Consider the following 22,469-nt stretch of genomic DNA (forward strand, 5'->3'; position numbering starts at 1 on the left):
CATGTGATTTATTATGTGTTAATATATTAACTAGATGTTAAACTCTAAAAAGTGTGTGCGTGCACATGCTAATATATATTAATATATTAACTGGATGTGATTTTTTAATGATATTTTATTTTAATATTATTTAATTCATCCAGAAAAAAGTTCTGCTAGCTACAAAATAAACCCATTCATCCGCATCCAGGGCTCGAGGTGAACTACTCACTCTGGCTAGTTCATCTACAAATGATACCCAGAAATGAAAGCCTCTCATAGCCTGACATGTCTCAAGGTACTAATCTTTGATCCTTCTTCACTTTGATATCGATCGGTTGGTCTGCAAATCCTCTTCTCTGCCCTCCAAACTCTCCTTCTCTGCCGCAGTAGCTAATGGCTTCTGTTGTTTTGACACACTCTGTGAACCAGTCATCCTCGCCAGGATCACAAACGACATGCCTCCAAGAACATTGTTCATACATCTCAGTACAAACACAGATGATTTGAATGCCAATGGAGGAAGCCCTTTCTCCAACACAAACTCAATCCCATTAAGAGTTTGGTACCTCAGATTGCTGCTAACTCCCATGTGAGTCGCCCATGTGAGAGCATTCAACAGTGTTGGAGGCGGCTTGTTTGGAGTCTCAAAGTTTGGATCCATCTTCTTTCTGATCTTGATTAACCCATTTGAAATTGCAGTTCCCACAAGCCCAGCTGCAAACCCAACTGCTGCAAACAAAGCTCCTTTGTACACTAGTGTGCCACATCGATCAAGGATCCCATAGGCACCTGGTTCAAACATGTGGCTCTTAGGGCAGCTTGCAAAGATTGAAGGTAGGTTTGAGGATGAAGAAGCCATAGTGGGTGCTAATAGGTACATGAGGGTGAAATTCAGAATTGATCCAACGACAAGTGTAGAGAAAACAAAATCAAGCTCGTTCAATCCGAAATTTGGACGAGAAGCCATGTCTCCGATGACACAAGCGGTCACACCCACCAATTCCTCCATCAGAACCTTGAACGGAAATTGCGGATCGGCGGCAACCCTCGATCTCCATCCGGCCAGAAACATACCCAGAATACCGAGTCCCTGAGACGACGATGAAGATGCATCATCGGAATCCCCATCGTTGCCCCAATCTCCTCTGCCGCCGTCGCCTCCTCCGCGCCCAACTCCGTCGCTACCATCACCACCGGCGAATGAAATTTGCAGATTCTCCGGCAAACTGGGCTCGTAGACCTTTGGGTTGATGAGAGACAGAGATCGATTTTGAGAGTGGAAAGAAGATCCAAACGAAATAACGGCACGGGGATTGAATGCTCGAGCGTCTGAAATGGTGTGGTAGGAGCCAGAGAGAGGAGAAAAACGAAGCTGAGCCATGGCTGCCATGGTGGTTCGGTTCAACTCCACGATCTGCACCACAGAGATAACAAATCAATACACTTGAATAGCTAAAAAAGAAGACAGATTTTGAAAAATTAGCATAAGAACATCGTTCCCAGATCATGAACAAGAACAAGAACAAAAACAAAAACTAGACAATGATAGCAAAGATTCACAATTAAACAGAGAAAAGTAATAAGATTGGGAAAAGGGAAAGCACCTGAAGGTGAGAGAATGACAGTGTGGAATAGCAAAGGTGAAGACGAAGAGTGTGATGGATTGAGGCGAATGTGAGTGAGAAACGCTGAATCGGAAACTAAAACCTCAAAACCCTTTTAAACTCGCAGGTTTTGATCGCTGGAACCCTACGCTGAAAGCGAAAAGCACCTTTCCAACTACAAAACAGAATACTGATACTTTTCATATTACATTATTTGATCATGTGATTTTTTTTTTTCGTGGGAAAAATTGGGAATAATAAATTTCTATTTTAAAATTAATTAATAAATAGTTTTAAGATAATGAATTGCAGAACAGAAGATAATTGCACACAATAAAAATTAAAATTATAAAAAAAAACAGATGATTTGTACAAAACATTATTTAGGTATAATTGACTAATTTAGATTATACATAAAGGTTAAGTTGCATAAAGCTTTAAGAATTATCTGTCAATTAATTTTTTAACGAGTGATTTATTTCTTAATTTTTTCTGTTTTAATTTTTTTTCCTCCAAGGTCTCTTATATTATTTCATAAAATAATAATTTTTAAGAATTTTAGAGGAATTAAGTTTATTTCGACAGATTAAATTTTATTTTTATTTTTAAAACGAATATTTTATTTGAATAAAATATATTCCCTCTGTTTCATATCTTTTGTTGGTTCCTTCAAGGATGTCCAATAAAATATCTTTTCTTGTTTAATGGTGCGGCATATGAATTAAGGAAGTTTGACTTGGTACTGCTTCTATTATAAATATAAGATATTCAAGATCTCATATAATATTATTTTCGTCTTAAAAATAAAACTCATTATTTAATTTTTTTTATTTTTGCTCTTAAATATTTTCATTTTGAAGATTGAGTTCGTAAATTATTTTAAAATGGAGGACTGAAGGTTTTACCTCTTTTAGTCACTATTTTAGTAAGAGTAAAATGAAAAATTTTGGGTTGGCACAAAAGATGAAATTTTGGGCAACTTCTTTTTTTAATAAGTTTAACAATGTAATGGACTTTCTTTAATTAATACTTGGCTGTTCCTTAAAAACAAGAAGACATAATTAACAAATTTATAAAAATTAATAAAATTAGTTATTTGTCATTGTGCAAAAAAAAAAGTATAACTTTTTCTAATCAGAAAAAAAAAAAAACACAAAGTTCTGCAAGCGTGGGAGTTGCCACTGGGGATTTCCAAAGCAAAGACATCTGGATGAATATGGATGGGTTTCAAGGCTTTGTTCATCCTCGCCATTATGATCATATCTCTTTCCACGTAGTGAGTCTAATAATGACCCAATGAGTTTACCTTAATGATTAACATCTCTAAACATGTAATTAAATCATTTTTAACACATTTTATTATAATCAAAGAAAACTTTAAGTCTCTTTCATTCAAAAAAGAAGAAGAAGAAAACTTTAAGTCTCATTAATTATGTTTTAAAAATTACTAATTTCTCAGTTTTACTCATATTTAATGTGCACTTTATTTTGAGAGTACAAAGTTTATACAATATTAAATGAAAAATAAAATTGTAAGTTTTTGTTTTTTTTATCAACACACTATAAACAGTAAAAGAAAAATACTGATATCTCATTTTGCTTTTGTTTTACCCAAATGCTGTGATGAGAATGATTTTAAGTTTATACTAAAATTATTCTTACAAATTAACGACTTCAATCCCTTGTGAAACGTGAAATTTTTCCCCCCTAAACGCAAAAGTGAAATTGTTTATGCTTCTAAGAGGGTGTTTGAGATTGTATAAAAATGCTCTTTAAAAGTATTTTTTTTTATAAAATGAGACAAATTCATCTATATATTTACTTCGTATATCGTAAAAATATTTTTAAAACTATAGTTCGATTTCCATCAAAACATCTCCTAAAACTGTTCTCTTTCTCATTGCTGTACTCGTCTTATTTTCTTTCTTAATAACATTCTTCTCCCTCTTGCTGCAACTTGGGGTAGCTCTCCTAACATGTATTTTTAACAATATTGACTTGCAAACTATCAGACAAGCAACTTCCTAGAGAAATGTTTTTGTCTTCTCATATGTAGGCCATGCTTTGATCTTTGTCCAAAATGGCGAGATATCATTTTCATTGGTCTTACTGATAACCTCGTAGGCTTGATTTAATTCAAAAACCAAAAACTTGTCCACCCATTATTTGGATATCTCCAACGTATCAGTATCCTCTTATCTGATTGGATCTAGAGATTTAATTAAGATGAATTGTTTGATCACCTCAAGATCAGTGGAATGACTCTCTTTTTCTTTCTTTCTTCATTTCATATGCCACAGCCCTGTGGGAGTTCTGAAATCAATGGCTCTTCCTTGAAAATAGTGTGGTCCGAGAAGATATGCCCTTTAAAGTAAAGATATTTACTCATAAGGACTAACCATATCAGCTAATACCAGCTGATTCAAAAATCACAGTCCAAACTGTTCACCAAAAAAGAGAAATCATAGTCCAAACTCATCAAATAGATAAGCATGAAGCTCATCATAATCTGAATTATCCGAATTGATTTTGGATGGTCCATATTCAATTTTTTTTTTCATGTTTTAAATGATTTTTAATTTTAACAAATACAGAATTCAAAATTTGGGGTAACACTGCTTGGAGAAAAATTATCATTAAAAATTGCAAATTAAAATCAGATGATACTGAATGAGAATCCATCATCCCATCCGATCCGACCCGCTATTCTTGTTCAGGCAATACCTGAATCAACATTTTCAGCCCAAAAAACCAAAAACCTGAATCAACATTGTTCTCCTTTCCAAGCCTCTATCTGGCTCCTGCTTTATTTCCTTCAATTTCTCAACATGACGATGAGACAGTGAAAATGGCCAGGGCATTATTTTTTCCGCATCCACAAGTCTATCTGATTACTCTGTCTCATGCACACAAGTGGAGAGAAAACACAAATCACTGTTCATTTCAAATCTTCCTGCTTCTAGAATTGGATGCTACGCTGTACACCGATTTCCAATAGGCTCTCAGCAATAATTCTTGAACTTGTACAATTACCCTGCAGACTGCTTCTGAAAAATTCTTAGCATCCAACCAATTTTAGGAGTCCTCACAATAACCGGAAGTAATAGAATTATCAGCACGCATTGCAATTCGCAGCCATGCCTCTAAAATTCGGCTCCATTAGGAGAGACGATTGTCATTCAAAAATAAAGTTTACATGTTACACATACTACTACTAATTTGGTTCATAGGGTTCCAAGGGAACAATACTTTTCTACACTTATTTGGGCTAACATACTGGATTCAAATATCAGGACTATATAACAGTTAAACAACAACCACACAACTTTTTTACATGCTACTGACCGGAGCAGACCATCATCTTGGCTGATAAGTGACCACAATGATTATATGCCATTTCTTCAATCGCCACATGACCGATGTTCTGCAGAACTATTTACCCTAAATACATTATCTATCGGGCACAACCGTACCTTAATCATTAACTTCCCTGCTTACCTTTTTACGATCTTATTTCCCACCTTGCATGACTCGGAAATCCAGTTGATTACTAGAGGTTGTTCCCTATTTATTTATTGCTCCTCTCGATTCAAAAGATTAGAGCAATCTACTTGATTGTGATATAGCGGTTTGTGCCATGTTTGGCCCAATGGTCCTTCAGGTCAACTGGGTTAGACAGATCATGGCCCTCTGCTGCAAGCCGGCTAAGCAGCTTATTGAAAGCGCCTCCACTCATCTTTCGCCCACCAACCCTAGCATGCCTCTTGTTGGGTACAGCTGGAAGTGGATACATTGACAGAGTTGTTGTGCAACAAGCAGACTGCCAGCCCCCATTACCCCATTTGTAGCACTGTCTCAGAACACCGGTACAAGAGCATACAGGTGCTGGCATTGTTGACTCGTCATACACTACCTGGTTCAACCCCAAGTCTTGACCTTTCCAATCTGCCTTCGATGACCCTAACTGCTTGTTAAGATCATCACCTCCATTAACCATGTCCTGACCACTCTTCCACTCATGGCCCTTGCCAAACATCATCTTATTTAAGTCTTCACCCTCCCTCTTGACCTTTTTTGCAGCTCTTGGTGCCTTCTTACTAGGTGAAACTGACTTACCATCCTTTGGTCGCTTGGCCCTCCGTGATTTCCCTGTTTCATTAGGCATGGACGCTGTTGGAAGGTCATCACCAGTGTGTATTTCCCGTGTGCTGTAAGAAGTATCACCCATATGAGGTAAATGGTGTACTTGTTGCTGAGGATGATGCACATGCTTGACACCTCGGGCAATTTGGCATCCTGGAGGACAAGAAGACATGCTACCATTGGCTATGGAGTTCTCTCGATACTGAAGGGTAGCAATTGCATTATCTCGTTCCATAATGGCATTGTTCCGTTCTGCGATGGCAGTATCTCGTTGCAAGAATGCCATATCACGCTCTGCCATGGCTGCCTTTTTTTCAGAAAGGGCTAGATTTCTCTCTTGAATGGCTGCATCTCTTTCAGCCATAATTGCCATAATTTGCTTCATCGAAGGTTGATGTTGCATCAACCACTGCAACAAGAATACGGAGATCAATATAATTAAAGACGAATTTTTTGGAAGGAAATACATGCCACACTAAGCAACTAGTACTTCATGCAAACTTCAACAGGTGAGTACGTCAAATGAGCAGAAAGTTATTTCAATATACCTGTCCCTGAGCTGATTTATATTGATCAGCTTTGTGCCTCCCATTTTCACGATGCCCAGCATCATCCATCAGAAACCCACAAATGGACACAAAAGGTAAATACTTTTCTAGGCCTTCTCAACCAGCATAGAATGTGGTCTATTCAGCAATAATATGCTACAAGTCCTGCATATAAAAAAAATATACACACACTATTACTAACATAATTTAAGCATCTCTTTCCTGCTTCTGTTTTCTTGGGGTCATGGGGCTCGAGGGAAAATGAATTTCCCATTCGACAAACCTACACCTCTAGAGCGGAAAAAAATGACTGCTTCAGAGATTGAATAACTTACCATGATTATAGATAGATATAATAAAAGAAAAAGATGAATGCACAACTGATTAAAATTTCCCCTGCATATAAGAATACAACATACGTAAGTTAAAAATGAAGCACAAGTATTCCAACTTGCAAATGACGCTACCTATATAGGAATGCAACATGCATAGGAGGGCAGAGTTACAGAGATATCTATTATGGTGTGTTAGGTTACTTCCATCCAAGCATTAGAGTGCAAGAGTTGTCAAAAAACATTTCCAAAGCATGAAATTATTTAGAGTAATTTACATGCTACGAAATTTAGGGTGCAGACCTTTAATTTAAGGTCATCTGTGGTTGCATTGAGGTAAACGGATTTCGTTTTAAAGGAGTAAAAGATATGCAATATCATATATTTATTTATCATCATTCAATAATTTTAAATCTCTTTTTCTTTTTTTCTCAAAACCCAGGCGCGAGAATTATTCCTTACCACAAAATACTTTTTTTCATTATATTTTTCTTTCCATTCCATACCATTCTATGCGCCAGACATCTTACTAAATACCCTCTATTCACGAGACTTGACACAGTTGATACTCAACAAGCAACAACAAAACGCACAAAATAAGAAATATTAACAATGGATGAATAAAGCATGAAACAGTTGTGGAAAAGGAGAGGAGAGGCTGACTGATCCGCAGTTCGATTCTCATGTATTGAACACAAAATGCATGATAAAGACTGTAAATTGTGGAACTAAGGAGCGTAAACAATTAACTGACAAACGTCCCTATTGTACTTTACTTACAACTGCCCGGTCCAAAAAGGTCAAATTCTGTTTCTAAACTTAACTTATTGGCAGGAATGAGAGTTTCAAATGATATATTATAATTTCAGGGCAGCGATTGTTCTATTTCATAGATTAGTCAATAGTTAATGGCGATTGACCTTATATTTGAGGTGTTGATTCAAAATTAAGCCGCAAATCGAAAATAAACAGCTGGAAGGGTGAGTGCAATAAAAGCATGTCATGTAATACAATGACTCTATCCGAAAACTACTTCATGTAGTACAATGCCTATGCAGTGAACAACTTGGTATGTTGTTGTCCTTTTTTTTTTTTGGGGGGGGGGGGGTTGTAAAAATAAAAGGGGTAATCATGGTTTGAAGGAATTTATCGAGATGAACAGGATAGCAGTAAAACAGCATATGAAGAAGAGGGGAAGGAACAGGGGACGGGAAGAAAATTGTTGCTAAAGGTTCAGCTACCATTGCCTTGCTTCGTCAACTGCTCTAACGTCTCTATTCTCTGTGTGCATATTTAATAAGCAACTTAAACTTACGGCAAATGAGCAGATGTGTGATTGAAGATCAATAACGAAGTAGACAAAGCAAAGTTGCTTACTGTGTACCATAAATCTTAACCATTTCCCTCTTTCTCTGAACGTCAACGGTGAACCTATCGAAGTCAAATGCATTTCTATTTTCCCAATTTGATAATAATAATCAAAAACCAGTTTGGATCAGGTCCTCCCTCTAGTCCCAGAGCTAAGGAAGGTCCAAATTCGATTAACATGAAACTCAAATTGCTCAAAACGTCGCATCTGAACAATCTGAAGTTGAGAACCGATCAATTGCGTGAAGTTCCAAATTCGATCAACAAAAATTATGAATTATTTGAAACCGACGCATCAGAACTACGGTATGAGTTAAGAACAAGTCAATCATGTAGAATGATAGCAGTTTGGAAACCGGAAGCGAATCTCGCAAACAATCCACAAAATAAGCTTTAATTTACACAATTATAAGTTTATAACATAACAAAGAAACCAAAGAAGGAAAAACTATAAGATAACAAACATATCTATAGTTTTAAGTTGTTTGGAGACGAGAAGTAAGAGAGGAACGCGAGTCCACGCAAAAAACTATGGATTCAGAGCTTGAGTGTAGCAGGTATCGAGACCAGCAAGAGAAAATCAAAAGACAAAAAGCAAACTATTACAGAAAGACAAGAAAAGAGAATAAAAGAAACTTACGAGACGAGCAGGAAGATAGAGAGAAGAATGATTAAAGACACAGACTGAAAACCCTAATCTCCGTGGAAGAAAGGCGACAAATTTTGCTTTCACTTTTTCACTTGTTTCTTCTGTCTATGCAAATTTTCCCCCATTATTGCTTTTTTGGTTTTTCACTTTTAGTTTTATTCTGTGGGCGTACAGTTTTTCACAAAGCAGAACTATTTAAGAGTTACTTGCAAGCAAGTAAGAAAGTAAGTGGCGGGGACTGCACGCGCCGGGTCGGATTAAGACAAGCACAAAGAAACCGCACCACAATACAATAACCAGTAAGAATACGACTCCGATGAAGAAGAAGAAGAAGACATCCGATTAAAAAGGAAAAGGTTTTTACATTTCCCCGTGCTTTTATCACTTTCTTGTTTTGTTGATAAAATTAAAAATACATCTAGGCGAAAATCAAGAAACAGTCTTCACTTCACCAAGGGGCTGAATCAAACATTTTGTTGAAGAGAAAATTGAGCATCCAGTTGAACGATTGAGAGATATGAATCGAGAGTAAGGGAGGGAGGGAAGGATGGAAAATCTCAGTGACAATAAATTAATTTACAGCTGTCACTCACCGATGTAGATGAATCGAACAGTTTGGCCAGAAAATGGCGAAAGGGAAAGCGGTAAGACGACGACAAGCACGAGCTGCGACTAAACGACAACGCGGCAGAGGAAGGGGGGAAGGGGAGAGGCGACGTCTCTGACAAGTGACTTCTGGAGTTCGAAGCCACTGGACTCCGACGGCGGCCGGAAGATGGCGACGGTGCACGGAGCAGTTGGTGGAGCGCGACGGCGAGAAAGAGAATGGAAGGCCGATGTGTGTCTACGTGGTGCGAAATGAAGAGGCCGATGAGGAATTGAGGAAAGAGGATTGCAACGCAGCGTATTGCAAAACTCAAGACGGCTGAGTTGACCGAGTCGAGTGGTTAATAATTACTAGTCAACAAGTCAACTAGAATTAAATTCCGGTTTAAATGAAATGAAGTTAAAAGTATAAGTCAAATAACTAATTTTATCACAAAAATCACATTACTTTCCAATTTTACCTCTTGACCGGACATTTAATTGCAAGTCATGATAAATGATGAACATGAAAAGAATTTAATGCAGGTCTTGGATTTTTTTTTATAGACATAGATATTTTTCTATGAAAAGTAATTATATCTGAGGTACTGTCATTTTAAAATTATACTGTGTAGTTGTAAAATTAAGATTAAAATACCCTTATTTATTAGAATGTTTTAAGATAAATATTTCTCATTTAGCGAAAGATAAAATTGTTAGCAACGAACTTATTACTTTGAATCGTTAAAATTATTATATTTTATATTTATTATTTTTCAATCTGTTAAAAAAAATTTTTATCTACATTAAGTAGTTAAAAAGTAGCTTCCTGCTAAGATGCTCTTAAGAAGTGAAATATCCATTACGTTGGTGTATTTTTTTTAACCTTTAAATCCTTCTAGGCTTTTACTTTGAAAGGGTCTCTCCCTAACTATCATTTTTTCTCCCAAGAAAAATTATCGTTATATTACTTGATAATGTAATATGTATGATGATGCCATATACTCCTTATTAATTCATCACATCTCGTTTTAATAGCTATTCAACAATATCAATATTTTTTTATTATTTTTATGCAATTGCTTTTTTTTGTAAAAAAAAAATTAGATGAGTTAGGTCTAAGGGTTATGATCTTGTAAGTTTTGAGTCGACTTCTTACCAATCAAACCAATACTTGTTGTTTAGGTAATTGTTTTTGTTACAAGAAAAAATTGTTAGAGTTCCAAGTAAATAATATAATTACTAAAAGTCAACAAAATGAATGATAAGTTCTAGAGTACTCTTTTCGTCCTTTATTATCATATCCACTTTTTTGAATAGATTTTTCCCTTTTTATAATATCCCTTTTGAGTTTGTCTGAACATTTAATGTATTATTACCTATTTTACCCATAGTTTAATGCATTTAATACATTCTTTTTCTTTATTTATCTCATTATTACTCTTTCACATTTACCCATTTATGTATAGGGGTATACTTGGAAAAACAATTACATTTGCTATATATTAATTGCTTTTAACTAATTTTAACTGTTTTCTTAAACCATGCAATTTCGTTAAAAAGATCTTATAATAAGAGACGGAGTAGTATTAAATAATAACTGTTCACTTGTTATTGGAATTTACTAATAATTATTTTTTTTCTTAAAACCTCGGTAAAATTCTCCAATACGTTGAAATGGATTGAAATCTTTTGACCGATCCACCTTAAAAAGCTACATTAAAATGTAACTTGTTCACTGTGTTTGTGAGCCATGAAATCAGACTTCAAGCACTGGAATATTTCATTAATCTAAAAACACTCCCATTTATTATGAAGTATTAAAAATAAGAAATAAAAATTAGAATTAAGATTCAAAAAATATTGAGTAAAATACTCTGACCTCCATTTTGTTTTGTCTTAATTATATAGACATTTCCTCTATTTTGATAACATACATTTTAGTCTAAACCATTAATATTGTTAAAGAATATTCTGAAAAGATTCTTTACATAAGTTTTTTAATTAAAAAATATTAGAATAAATCTTGTTTCCTACTTTATCCCTCATTATTTAAATATGTAGTTTATCTTTTATTATTAATATGTATTAATAATCTCTTTGATATTTTTACTAAATTTAATAAATTAAGACATAACTTTATAATTTTATTGAAAATACATATATACAATTATAAAATATTTTTTACTAATATATATTTAAAAAATTAACATCACAAGTAAGTTTACATAAATAAACAAGATTTATTGTGAAATAAAAATTTGTATTTATAAAATTAATAAAATTTATACTGTGGTAATAATTCAATAGTATAACAAAAAATATTAAAATATTTGTTAAAATTATTTTTAGTTTCAAATAAAGATGTACAATATGTTATTAAATGATAATTATTAAGTAATATTTGTATTAAGAAGGGAGAATTTGGTCAAAACAATAGGTCAATATTTTGATTTAACAGTCAACTAACAGATAGGTGGATAAGAGTTGAATCTCAAAACCAGAGAGAAAGTTTGTGTAATATATATTTTGATTTTAAGGGAAGTCTATATAAGTTTCCAAAATAAAAAAGAAGTCTTTGTAATTTAGGTTAAATAGAAAAGACGTTGGTGTATTTTACTCAAAAATTTATTGAAAGAGTGTTTAACATGAGATATTTTTTGTTACATGAGATTAAACAAACTCATGTATGAAATTAGAAAATACCATGAGGAAAAATAGTATCTCTCAAACGCACTTTTATGAGTTTATCTAATCTCGTAAAACAAACAATGACTTATGTTAAATACTTTTTAATAATTTTTCTCGATTATAATTCCAATCCCCATTCCTTATTTTCAATATTTCATACCAAATGGGACCCATGAGTAATCCTAGATTCCATGGCATCACCTCCCTTATGGATTGACGATAGAAAAAGAATAACCAATATCAATATTTTGAGATATACTAATACAAGTTCAATTTTTTTATCAAAAAAAAAAAAACACTACTCATATATCGTGACTAATCAATAATCATTCTTCCTCCCAAGTATTTATAGGAAGCCATATCCGAGCTCGTTGGAATGCTTGGACCGAGTCATTATGGTGACCAGTTGGTGTAAAGCCATACTTTAAACATAAAAATCAAAACTTTTGGCCAAGAATTATATACATACAATAAACAAAAAAACCACTTTTTTTTTTTTTGGGTTTTCCTTCATCTTCGGTACATTCTAAGATATTCACCTGACATGCATCGTTCCAATGGTAACAGAATACAAATTGCTTGTGACAGACAACTAAAAAGAACCCACCCCTATGCTTCCTCATATAGATACATATATTATAAATCATAAACACTTGACATGCCTCACAAAACTGCTCAGACCCTAAACACCTTCACCACCACATGTATTCCCCACACTTCTCAAAGGTAAATCTAACACAAGAATAAATCCAATGAATGTATTAAGTTTCTGGGGAGTTGAAAAAAAAGGAGGATAAAAGACTGATCTAAACAGACCTAGTTTCATCTCAATACCCAACTATATGACTTGTTTTAATCTTCTTTTTCCAACTTTGTTCAAAATGGACCAAAACCACCAGAATGCTAGCAGCAAGAATTGCGTTAGCCTGTGCTTTTTGTAGCCGCTTGCATCGGTTGAAAATGTACTAAACGACGTCAAGATAAGCATTTTTAGACAAATAGTAAGATAGAGAGACCTCTCAGCGACCTGTTTTTGCACGTTTCATTCCACTAGAATTGAATGGAGATACACTACCACTTGGTCCAGGACTCTCTTCTCTGAAATTTGAATTCAGCATAGCTAGTTCACGCAACTGCTGCCTCTTAATGTAGTCTTGTGACTCATCCTGCAGATATATGGAACATTCACATCTCAGCAAACAGATGAACAACTTTTTCGCATATGAGATCACTCCGCAATCTTCTATGATAGTAATTTAACCCACAAACTCAAGCTCAAACAAAGAAGCAAACCATGGCATCCATACCCAAAGAAAGAAAAAGGATAAGAGTTAGGTGCAATCATTTTGGGAGTATTTTTCCAAGTCGCATCAGATCCAATAGTCTGAAAGTAAAATTTGATTTTCAGCACTTTAAATAAGGGAAATACTTGTTTGAGTAATATTTCTCCTAGTCTAAAATGGATTGAGAATTTAAGAGAAGGGTGAGGTTTTGCTAAAAATAGAATCATTAGGTAACAATTTGTTCTTATCCCAGGGGTGAAATCTGGATATTGAGTAGTTGAAATCAAGTGTTTGGATTAGCTTTTTAGAAGTAATTTTACAGTGTACGAAGTAAGCATGTGAGAAGAATTGGAAACATCTTTTTTAAGTGCTTATAATGTTTTCCAAACACCTGGGTTTGGGCACAACAGACAAGCATTGGATTACAAGGGATCCTGGATAGTTGTAATTAGTGAAGAGGATGTTACAATTTTTTTTTTTTTTTGCCCCAAAATTATATGTACAGAAGGTTTCATAATTTTTTATTGGAAAACATTATAACAACCTAAGGAACCTTGGTAACGTCTTGTCCAAAGTAATCGTCCAAAATAACAAAAACTAAAATAAACTTGTGTCTTGATATTTGCTTGAAAACTTAAAAGCTTTTGTGAATCAGAATAAAAACCTGATTACTTCACATCACACAAGGTGACAAGGCTATAGGAGACGGTGCTTACCACAGGTTTGAGCAATTCTTCTATAATTTCCTGTGCCTGTCTAAGCCTTAAGTCAACAATACTTGCAGGTAAATCAGCCTCAATCAAAATGTGCAGTGGTTCATTGAGATGTTCATAGCCTGGTCTTCCTCTTAATTTCTCTTCCTGAAGATTGACAGAGAAGACTATGATTAAGCACACAATAAAGTCATTTTCAGAGTTTAACAACTGTGAATAATATACAGCGATGCATCAATAAAGGCACCGTCTTTGTCAGCAATTTCCACTATTAGACTAGGGAAATGATATCTGGTTGTTCATTACCTTGTCTGGATCCTTTATTGATCCTTTTCCTCTAATATACACACGGCATCCTGTACTAACTTCTACACGTTTCAGAGAATTGCCCCTAGGTCCCAGAAGTCTTCCAACAAAGTTGAACTAACACAAAAAATGAGCAATATACTTCAACAGATGTAGATGATTGGACTTCCCGTTTCGGAAGAGGCATAGCACTGGTGTGTGATCAAGTATTACAAGACAAGTTTGAGCAATTGGAATGCGTATAAACTTACATTGGGGTATGTATCTACTGGAATGTCCAATCGCAAGATCCTCTTAACAGTAATCGAACTAGGACTTGCTGGTGCTCCACCTTGCCAGTCCATTGTCATTCCAGTCGGCCCACAAAATCTCTACTTGGCAAAGAAGGTAATGTCATTTCAGATGTATAGGGAGTTCACAGAGGGCACAAGATGAATATGTGACGAATGATGAAAAAATGACAGCCTTTCGCTATAAAAATGAATTCAGCAACGCTCTTGCAATCCACAAAATCTCTCCTTTACAGAGCAAGTAATGTCATCCCAGATGTACAGGACTCCATATAGAGCAGAAAATGAACCATCTAAGGAACCAAAAAAATATGACAGCCTTTTACTGCAAAAATGGATTCTGCAATGAACTTAGTATTCCAAATCCTGGTGTCCTCAAAACAGAATTTCTTAGTGGTTTGCTATAAACAATAAGGCAAACAGCAATAAATCGAAATGCAGAGTTTGACTAAAGGAGGTAGTGCCACAGTCTTCTTCAGGTCATATAGCTCAGTTTTATGGCTAATAATATGATAAGTCTTCTTCAGGTCAACACATCTCATTTGGCACTTTCTGACCCCATGATGTTGTCAAAATTAGAAACAATCATGAGAAGGAAAGAGTCACTCCATCAGTATGCTCAGGCAATATGCAAACACAGTACCAAGTTAATGAATTAAGCATTTGTTTATTCATTTACATTTTTTTCAATGTCCATCACCTTTATATTTCTTTTCTTGGATAGAAATATCATTCAGAAATTTAAAATTCAGATGCCATGATACAAGCATATGCCTTATCTACTGTGTTGATGTATAAATTGATTCTGGACGATTGAAAACAAGAAACACAGGATACAGATCTCAAATTAACTACTATCTCCGGACAAACTATATCTTATATTTAGGACCAGAGGTGGTAGTACAATACACTTTCACAATCATTCTCATGATTCTGGTGACATGTTAAACTAACTAATGTAGCCAGAGTGCAATGAGAATAGAGTTCTAGCAATTTTCTTAAACCTAAAGCATTTAAGCCAATGATATTGCATCAAAACGTTGTGTCGGAGTAATATACACTTATTCATGAGACTAAATCATCAGACAGAGTAACAGCTAAAGGAAAGCATCGTTAGATGATAAAAATTTTCTCATCACAAGGTGTAGTGAGTACAAATGTGAGAAATGTAAAATACTCCTCCAGTCCTAAATATAAAACCCTTATACTCACTAGTATAAGGGTCTTATATTATTTAGGACCGGAGGAATAATAAATTAAACACCACAAATTTCTCTTAAACTTTGTTAAAATACGATATACCTCAGCTATATCAAAGAGTTATCTATAAAATATGTATTTCAGTTGACTGAAAGAATTTTGGCCAAAAGATTAAAATTAAACCAAAGTGTAGACTTGTAGTGAAGTCGTGTAATTTCAACAAAAATGAAGGAAGTTACGTATACCTCACTGAAAATAATGTTAACATTAATTTTAAATGTTGATGCAAAGATCACCACAACAAGAAGATAAATCAATTTATTGAGTTATCCTAGCTTCATTATTATGGCTTTAAATTTCCACGGTGCCCTTTGTCCTATCATTTATCATTCCTTGACTGTCAATTAATTTCACCAGATTAAACTAACCAACGAAAAAGCCCTTCTCAATACATTCTGTATTCTCATGCAACTGCTTTCAGTGACAAAGCAAAACCAGCAAGTAATGTTTCCTCAAACTTTTTCTCATGGACCATGATAAATCATTATTGTCATAGAATGCTAGGTACAAGAAAGAAGCATAACACACCATAAGTTGTATACCTTCATTACAAGAACCCATACTGCTGGGTTCTTGTAAACATAAAACTTTGCAAGTGAATAATTGGAGGACTTATGTTAATGATGAGAAGTTACGAATAATCACTAGCCATGCACTTACAACAAACAAACAAACCCAAAAAAAAAAAATGGAGTCAAAGGCTCGCTCATTTGTTTCTACAAATAATACTTAGATAGCGGCAAGCACAAGTTGAGGATATATGATGAAATATAAGAACTGATATATTTTAAAGAAACCTCCTATAGAAGGCAATCTATCTAAATTATATATTTTATTACTTTCGGTTTTTGCTTATTTAGCAAGTAGGTTGTTTTTATCAATTCATGGATGTTTCCTTAAAGGGAAGGAAACCTTAGCAGTGACTTGTATGAATAGCCACCATGCAGCGCATGCAAGAAAGATTTGGATGATAATGAAAATAGATTTTGATATGGTTTAGCTTCTGTCCCCACCTTCCTTCTCATTCCCCCTCAAGTTCTTCATCTTTCCCCCACCTTCTGGTCTTATCCCTCCCCTCAATTCTTTGCCTAATCTCTCCCCAAGTTCTAAGTTCTGTATTCCACCACCATTCTGCTCTTCATCCCTCTCCTTCCCCTCTCTGTTTCTATCCCTCTTTCCCATAATCCCTCCCTTTGCATCATCGGAAGTGTTCCTGAGTCTGCTTTGCATCAATATAATAAAATACAAATGCAGAAGTTACAAATTTAAGAAGTTCCACCTCCTGGGCCCAGCCACCTAATCCAGTCCCAGTGACATTTGACATGAGATTTGAAGAAGCCATAGGACTAGGGCTTCTATTCCGCAGTCTATCAAAATCACCGAAACTTTGGTTGGACATCATTCCTGAAACTCTCAATATTTCTGCACATAGAAAACCAATTATATCAGAAATGGACAGGCACTACATAACATCATACTCAAAGAACATGGAAGGACCTAACTTAACAGATAAAGGAAGCGGGGTTGAAGAAATGAAAAGAAATTGAGTGATCTAAGAAAATGGATCATGTATAAGTAGACACAAGTCAAACTATATCAGATTGACCGTAGCCTAGGAGCCTTTCCAGTTCATCACTGACAAAACAGAGAATGCTCAGCAAGAGCCACTTAGGTTTATGGCAGTCAGGTGTGTTGAAGGCCCCATCAACCTACATTGTATTGAAATGATATTCTTGACCTTTAAGCCTGAACTTAAAGTCAAGAGAAAAACCATGTCAAGTTCAAAGCCTGTACATAATCAATCAAGAAAAGCCAAACCCTTCACGGAAGCTTCTAAAATTTTTGTTTTTTGCCAACCATGGAAGCTTCAAACTATTTGCATAAACTATAGCAACTTCATGTTTTCCCTTGGAGTTTCTCTTTCCAGCCACCAAAAGAGACTGCACAAAATTTCTTCGAATCCAACCCCAAAAAATAAAAACTATTCAGACTATGAAATTGACAAAAATCGCATCTTGGAAATACCAGTCTCACTATCAATAGTTGTACACACTACTTAACTGGACGGTTTCAACATGTTGCTTGATTTACACAGAAACAGCAATGAGGGGTACATTTTGATAAAGGCAACACAACTGGACGGTTTCAACCTGCCCGAGGTAACTCAGATGTTGAGACATGATAGAAATAGGGCTTAACAAGAATTTCAAATTAAACCAAACATGCAGTTCCCCATAAGGGTGACTACCCAAGTAAGTGATAAGAGAATTGAAGCATCACAATCAATAATGATGCACCACAAGCAAAGCAATCAATGTAAGATCGATAGGTCTGAAGGTAAGAAAAACTGGGAAGTATGATTAACACAGATAAAGACCGTTGATACGCGATCTGAAGAAGAGCAAGGGAGAAAACAAAAGGAATGTAGAGATCCACGAAAGGGAGGATTAAGGAAGAAACCTTGATTTAACAGCCGATTGCATATCGGAAGGACTTGAATGAAGGGTCCAAGCTTCTGATGCTCTGCCAGCAACTCCTGCAAGTACTGACTGCAGGGGGGAAAATCCCAGTAAAGTGAAGACGAAAAAAAGACAGCATATTTAGAATTAAATGCACAGAATTTTGTGACGAACTGGACCAAGACTCTGTTTTTGGCACCCAACTCGATTTTCACCAAACATTCCCAAGCAACCTACCTATCGACATCTGGGGCGCTTCTAATCTGAGGAGAAACCGCTCTAGCGTGAGAGAAGTTGGGATTATACAAACCAGACATGGGTTTTACTCCTCGGTTCAGCTTTTATCAGGGGGTTGAAGAAACAAGAAAATCGAAACGCAGGGGTTCACTCGATGTCGTAGCAGTTGCTGCTGCTGCTGCAGAGGAAAAGGGCGAAACAGAGGAGGAGAAGCAATAAAGGGGTCGACAGAAATCTGTGAATTTTACAGAGGGGGAGGCAAATCATTAATTATCTTTCTTGCCTTTTTTTCTGTCTTTCTCTGTTTTTTTTTTTTCCTTTTTTATATCCTGGTTGTCCCCAAGCTGTGTGGCGTAATATAAGTATTTATATAATTAAAAGGAGGAAAATGGGAAAGCGATGGAGTGAAAGTGGAAGTGGAGCCAGAATTGTGAAGCTGGAAGGGATTTTTTCTGCAGAGAGAAATTTTGACAGTGGACCAAGGGCGGTTAGGAAATGAAGGAGAAAAGATTTTACAATGTGGATCGATGAGGTCAGAGTCAGAGACACTGTAGAAAGTTAAAAGACATGTGTTGGTCATGCGGCAGAGAATCTGAGGTTCCATGCTATGCTAAATTGACGGCTTAACTACATAAAAGGAAAACCTAATTCCATAAAATATTATTTTTTAATAATAAATAAAAAGGCAACGACAATTTTCATTTTTTTTAATTTTTAATTCACATCAGAATATTACAAAATCTGAATTTTTCTTGGGGATAATGACAAAAAAAGGAAGCTGGAATTTTATAAATACTAAAACAAGGAATGTCAGGAAAAATTTATTATCATTTATAAATTCAAACTTGTTAATACCAAATAAAATTGTGTCACCGAACCTGAGATTTGTAATTTTCTGCTTCTTTTTTTGTCATTCTCTTTTTTTCTTATGCTGTTTCTTTTTTTTTTTTTTGGGACGAAATATTGAAATTCTTATGGCGCATCTAAGTGCAAGCTTTATATCTATAAGTGGATTGAGATCTTTTGAGGAATCCAACTTTGTCAAACCTTAAAAGCTACATTAAAATGACTCAAGTTCAAGTAGCTTCTTATATTTATTGAGTCATAATTTTTATTTAAGTCATAAAACAGTACAACATATGAATATATATATATATATATATATATATATAGATTGTTTTATCAATATACTCTCCGTAATCATCATTATAAGGCACACCGTAAAAGAAATGAATGAATTTTATTATAAATAAACAAGTATTAATTATAGTTTTTAAAAACTGTCCTTATTTAAAATTTCATATTATTTTTATAGTAATTCATGATTCTAAATATAAATAAATTTATTTTTTATTTTCAAATAAAGTTAATAATCAGAGAACTTCTCGATGATATGATTAGAAATACTCCTATGCTTACATTTATAGGATAGAGATAGAAATTTTTCATATAAACGTTGACTTTATTTTCAAGGAATATAATATATATTAAATAAGAATAAAATTAGTTGGCAAAAAAAAAAGAATAAAATTGAAAATTTATTGAATTGTAAATGAGAATTTATAAAACTTAAGATTTTTCACTTTTTCCTGATATGTGTGAAACATATTGAAAGTAACTTACAAATAAGATCAGAAAAGTAACTTTTAATAAAAACTAGAAATATATACAAAACCTTCAGCAAAAATATACACACACACACAAAACCAAATTTCAACAATAGGATTATTTCATTTCATCAAAAATCACGTGAGTACCTTTTAGAAAGTAGTATATTTGATCTTTTTGACTGGTCACTTTATAAGTTTTCAAGAGTATTAAATATTCACGGCCAAAAATAAAGAGTATTAAATATTCTAGCCAAAAAAGGATAAAAAGTAAAATAGTGGGGTTAAATGTGATTAAACAGGGTAATATAAAAGCTATTTTAATTTTGTAAATAGCCTTTAATCATTTTCTTAGCATAAATAACTTATATTTAAGACTCAGAATAATAGAATCCATAAAGTATTTAAGTAATTTTGTCCAAACAGCATCATTAAATTAATTTTAATTTCAATGTACTGCTTGGGTTTTTAATATAGGATCTGATTGGGAAGTTAATATTAGTTATGTATATATAAGACTTATTTCATATGTTTATCAAGTTTTTTCAAATTAACAATGATGATTAAGTAGGAGAGGAAGAGAGAGAATTAAGAAAGATACTTAAAGTGTTTTAGAAAATATTAACATCTTTAATCTACTCAATTAGTTTATTAGACTTTACATTAAAGACCATAGGAGTATATATTGATCAGGTTTATATGATTATATGTTGTCATACTATAAATGGTTTAACATTGAGACTTGAAAATTATTTGATTTCTAAAACAAATGATGTCAAATAATGCCCATGACAATATGTTATTTATAGGTCATCAATGATAAAATTTATTTTTATGCCATGTGTGGAAGAAAAAATGTTTAATTTAAAGTTCTTATAATCTTTAATTGACCTCATTTTAGTTTTTATCCCTAAAGTTTAAAATAATCGTTTTGATCCTGAAACCTTAAAAAGCATAAACATTATTTAAATGACCAAATATATTTAGACGAATTAAAATGAGGTCCAAAAATCACAGGTCAAAATTAGAGGTGTTTATAGAACGGGATAAGGTTTTTGTCTCATGTCCCGTCCGGGTTCTGACGGGATCGAGACATCCTGCTTCTGACAGGACCGGGCATCCCGCTTCCCTTTTTTTTTGGAAAAAAAACTATAATTTTTTATATGAATTTTTTTAATGTTATAATGCTTATTTTTTTATTGGGTTTCTAAAAATAAAAACATTATAAGAAAATATTATATAGAAAGCTCAATTATATAGTATAAAAAAAGTGTAAAAACAATACTGTTAAAAAAAATACCATAAAAGAAACACTATTATGATGACTTTATGAATTATTTTATTGAGGAAGAAAATTTTGTTGAGATAATACTACAACTTAAGAGTTAAAAATCATTATAAAAATAATAATTGTTATTAATAAATAAATTAAATAATCTAATAATAATTATTAATAAATAATTTTTAAAAGAAAAAAAGGGACAGGACATGGAATGAGATCATCCTTTCCCATCCCGTCCCATTTTTATCTTGTCTCGAAATTTTTTTATCCTGTCCTGTCTCAAACTCACCAATACCGAGACGGGATAACAGAAACGAGACAAATTGAACACCTTTAATCGAAATGAGGTCAAATTTTATGAATCAAATCCATTAGCTTTAAATTTCATGAATTAAAATCAAAATCAAATCAAATTTCAAGAATAAAATAATATTAATCCTTAATTCAATTAAAATGACTTCACAAAAATCACATCTCAGTGTAGAATTCTTTCATTCGTAATCGTAACCTAGGAGTGATTTTTTTTCCTTGTTTAAGGGGGTGTTTGGATAGAAACCAAACCATAGTTTCAGAAGTGCTTTTACGGTTTACGAAATAAATATATGGAGGAGTTTGCCTCGTTTTACGGAAAAGTGCTTCTGAAACTATGGTTTGGAGGTTGCCAAACACCTCCTAAGCCTCATATAGTGATGAATAATAGTACTAATTATTCAATAAGTCCAATACTAAGCCTACTCACAGGACGACACGAGATGGAGACAGACCCGTCCCAAAAAACAAGAACGGGACAAGATGTTCCGTCTTGAGACCGAGACGCAGAAAGCCTAATCATATAATATAAAAACAATACTGTCAAAAAAGTACTGTTACAAAAAAAACAATATATAATAACTTTATGAATTATTTTATTAAGAAAAAAGATTTTATTGAGATAATATTGTAGCTAAAAAGCTGAAAATCACCATAAAAAATAATTATTGTTAAAAAAATAATTAAATAATCTAATAAAAATTATTAATAAATATTTTTTTTTAAAACTCTGAAATGTGATCCCGTGCTGCATCCCCTCCCGATCATTATTTTGTCTTGTCCATTTTCAAAAAAATTTTTTGGTCCCGTCTCATCCATCC

The 22,469-nt window shown here is 33.9% G+C and overlaps 3 protein-coding genes across 7 annotated transcripts; all 3 read right to left on the bottom strand.

Annotated features, from left to right (window-relative positions):
- Positions 1–100: 100 nt before the first annotated feature.
- Positions 101–9,315, bottom strand: LOC114733453 (protein RETICULATA-RELATED 3, chloroplastic-like). Its single transcript, XM_028920926.1, has 3 exons — positions 9,311–9,315; positions 1,587–1,670; positions 101–1,396 (listed from the first exon to the last, which is right to left on the bottom strand). The coding sequence occupies exon 3, from the start codon at positions 1,370–1,372 to the stop codon at positions 299–301; it is 1,074 nt and encodes a 357-aa protein (XP_028776759.1). The 5' UTR covers positions 1,373–1,396; positions 1,587–1,670; positions 9,311–9,315; the 3' UTR covers positions 101–298.
- LOC114733463 (protein BASIC PENTACYSTEINE6-like) lies at positions 4,725–22,092 on the bottom strand. 5 transcript variants are annotated; one of them, XM_028920937.1, is made up of 4 exons: positions 9,220–9,428; positions 6,613–6,673; positions 6,278–6,442; positions 4,725–6,138 (listed from the first exon to the last, which is right to left on the bottom strand). In XM_028920937.1, exons 3-4 carry the CDS (start codon positions 6,344–6,346, stop codon positions 5,194–5,196), a joined length of 1,014 nt encoding a protein of 337 aa, XP_028776770.1. In that variant the 5' UTR covers positions 6,347–6,442; positions 6,613–6,673; positions 9,220–9,428; the 3' UTR covers positions 4,725–5,193. The 5 variants fall into 5 exon arrangements, with proteins under 5 accessions (XP_028776770.1, XP_028776784.1, XP_028776764.1 ...); XM_028920951.1 differs by lacking the exon at positions 9,220–9,428 and adding an exon at positions 8,618–8,766; XM_028920931.1 differs by lacking the exon at positions 9,220–9,428 and adding an exon at positions 7,994–8,597.
- Positions 12,326–18,725, bottom strand: LOC114733496 (KH domain-containing protein At3g08620-like). The gene is made up of 7 exons (XM_028920971.1): positions 18,451–18,725; positions 18,215–18,303; positions 17,034–17,176; positions 14,456–14,575; positions 14,205–14,321; positions 13,902–14,045; positions 12,326–13,068 (listed from the first exon to the last, which is right to left on the bottom strand). Exons 1-7 carry the CDS (start codon positions 18,528–18,530, stop codon positions 12,922–12,924), a joined length of 840 nt encoding a protein of 279 aa, XP_028776804.1. The 5' UTR covers positions 18,531–18,725; the 3' UTR covers positions 12,326–12,921.
- Positions 22,093–22,469: the final 377 nt, after the last annotated feature.

Source organism: Neltuma alba, unplaced genomic scaffold (genome assembly GCF_004799145.2).
Source record: "Neltuma alba isolate B1F8T4 unplaced genomic scaffold, ASM479914v2 tig00002598_pilon, whole genome shotgun sequence".
In the NCBI taxonomy this organism is placed as follows: Eukaryota; Viridiplantae; Streptophyta; class Magnoliopsida; order Fabales; family Fabaceae; genus Neltuma; species Neltuma alba.

Excerpts from the sequence above, each read along its gene's own strand:
- LOC114733453 (XM_028920926.1), bottom strand. The coding sequence starts at position 1,372 with ATGGCAGCCATGGCTCAGCTTCGTTTTTCTCCTCTCTCTGGCTCCTAC.
- LOC114733463 (XM_028920937.1), bottom strand. The coding sequence starts at position 6,346 with ATGGATGATGCTGGGCATCGTGAAAATGGGAGGCACAAAGCTGATCAA. Across the intron at positions 6,139-6,277 it reads ATAAATCAGCTCAGGGACAG|TGGTTGATGCAACATCAACC; the intron begins GTATATTGAAAT and ends TTCTTGTTGCAG.
- LOC114733496 (XM_028920971.1), bottom strand. The coding sequence starts at position 18,530 with ATGTCTGGTTTGTATAATCCCAACTTCTCTCACGCTAGAGCGGTTTCT. Across the intron at positions 14,576-17,033 it reads TAGGTGGCTGGGCCCAGGAG|AGATTTTGTGGGCCGACTGG; the intron begins GTGGAACTTCTT and ends TTTGCCAAGTAG. Across the intron at positions 13,069-13,901 it reads AAGAATTGCTCAAACCTGTG|GATGAGTCACAAGACTACAT; the intron begins GTAAGCACCGTC and ends ATATATCTGCAG.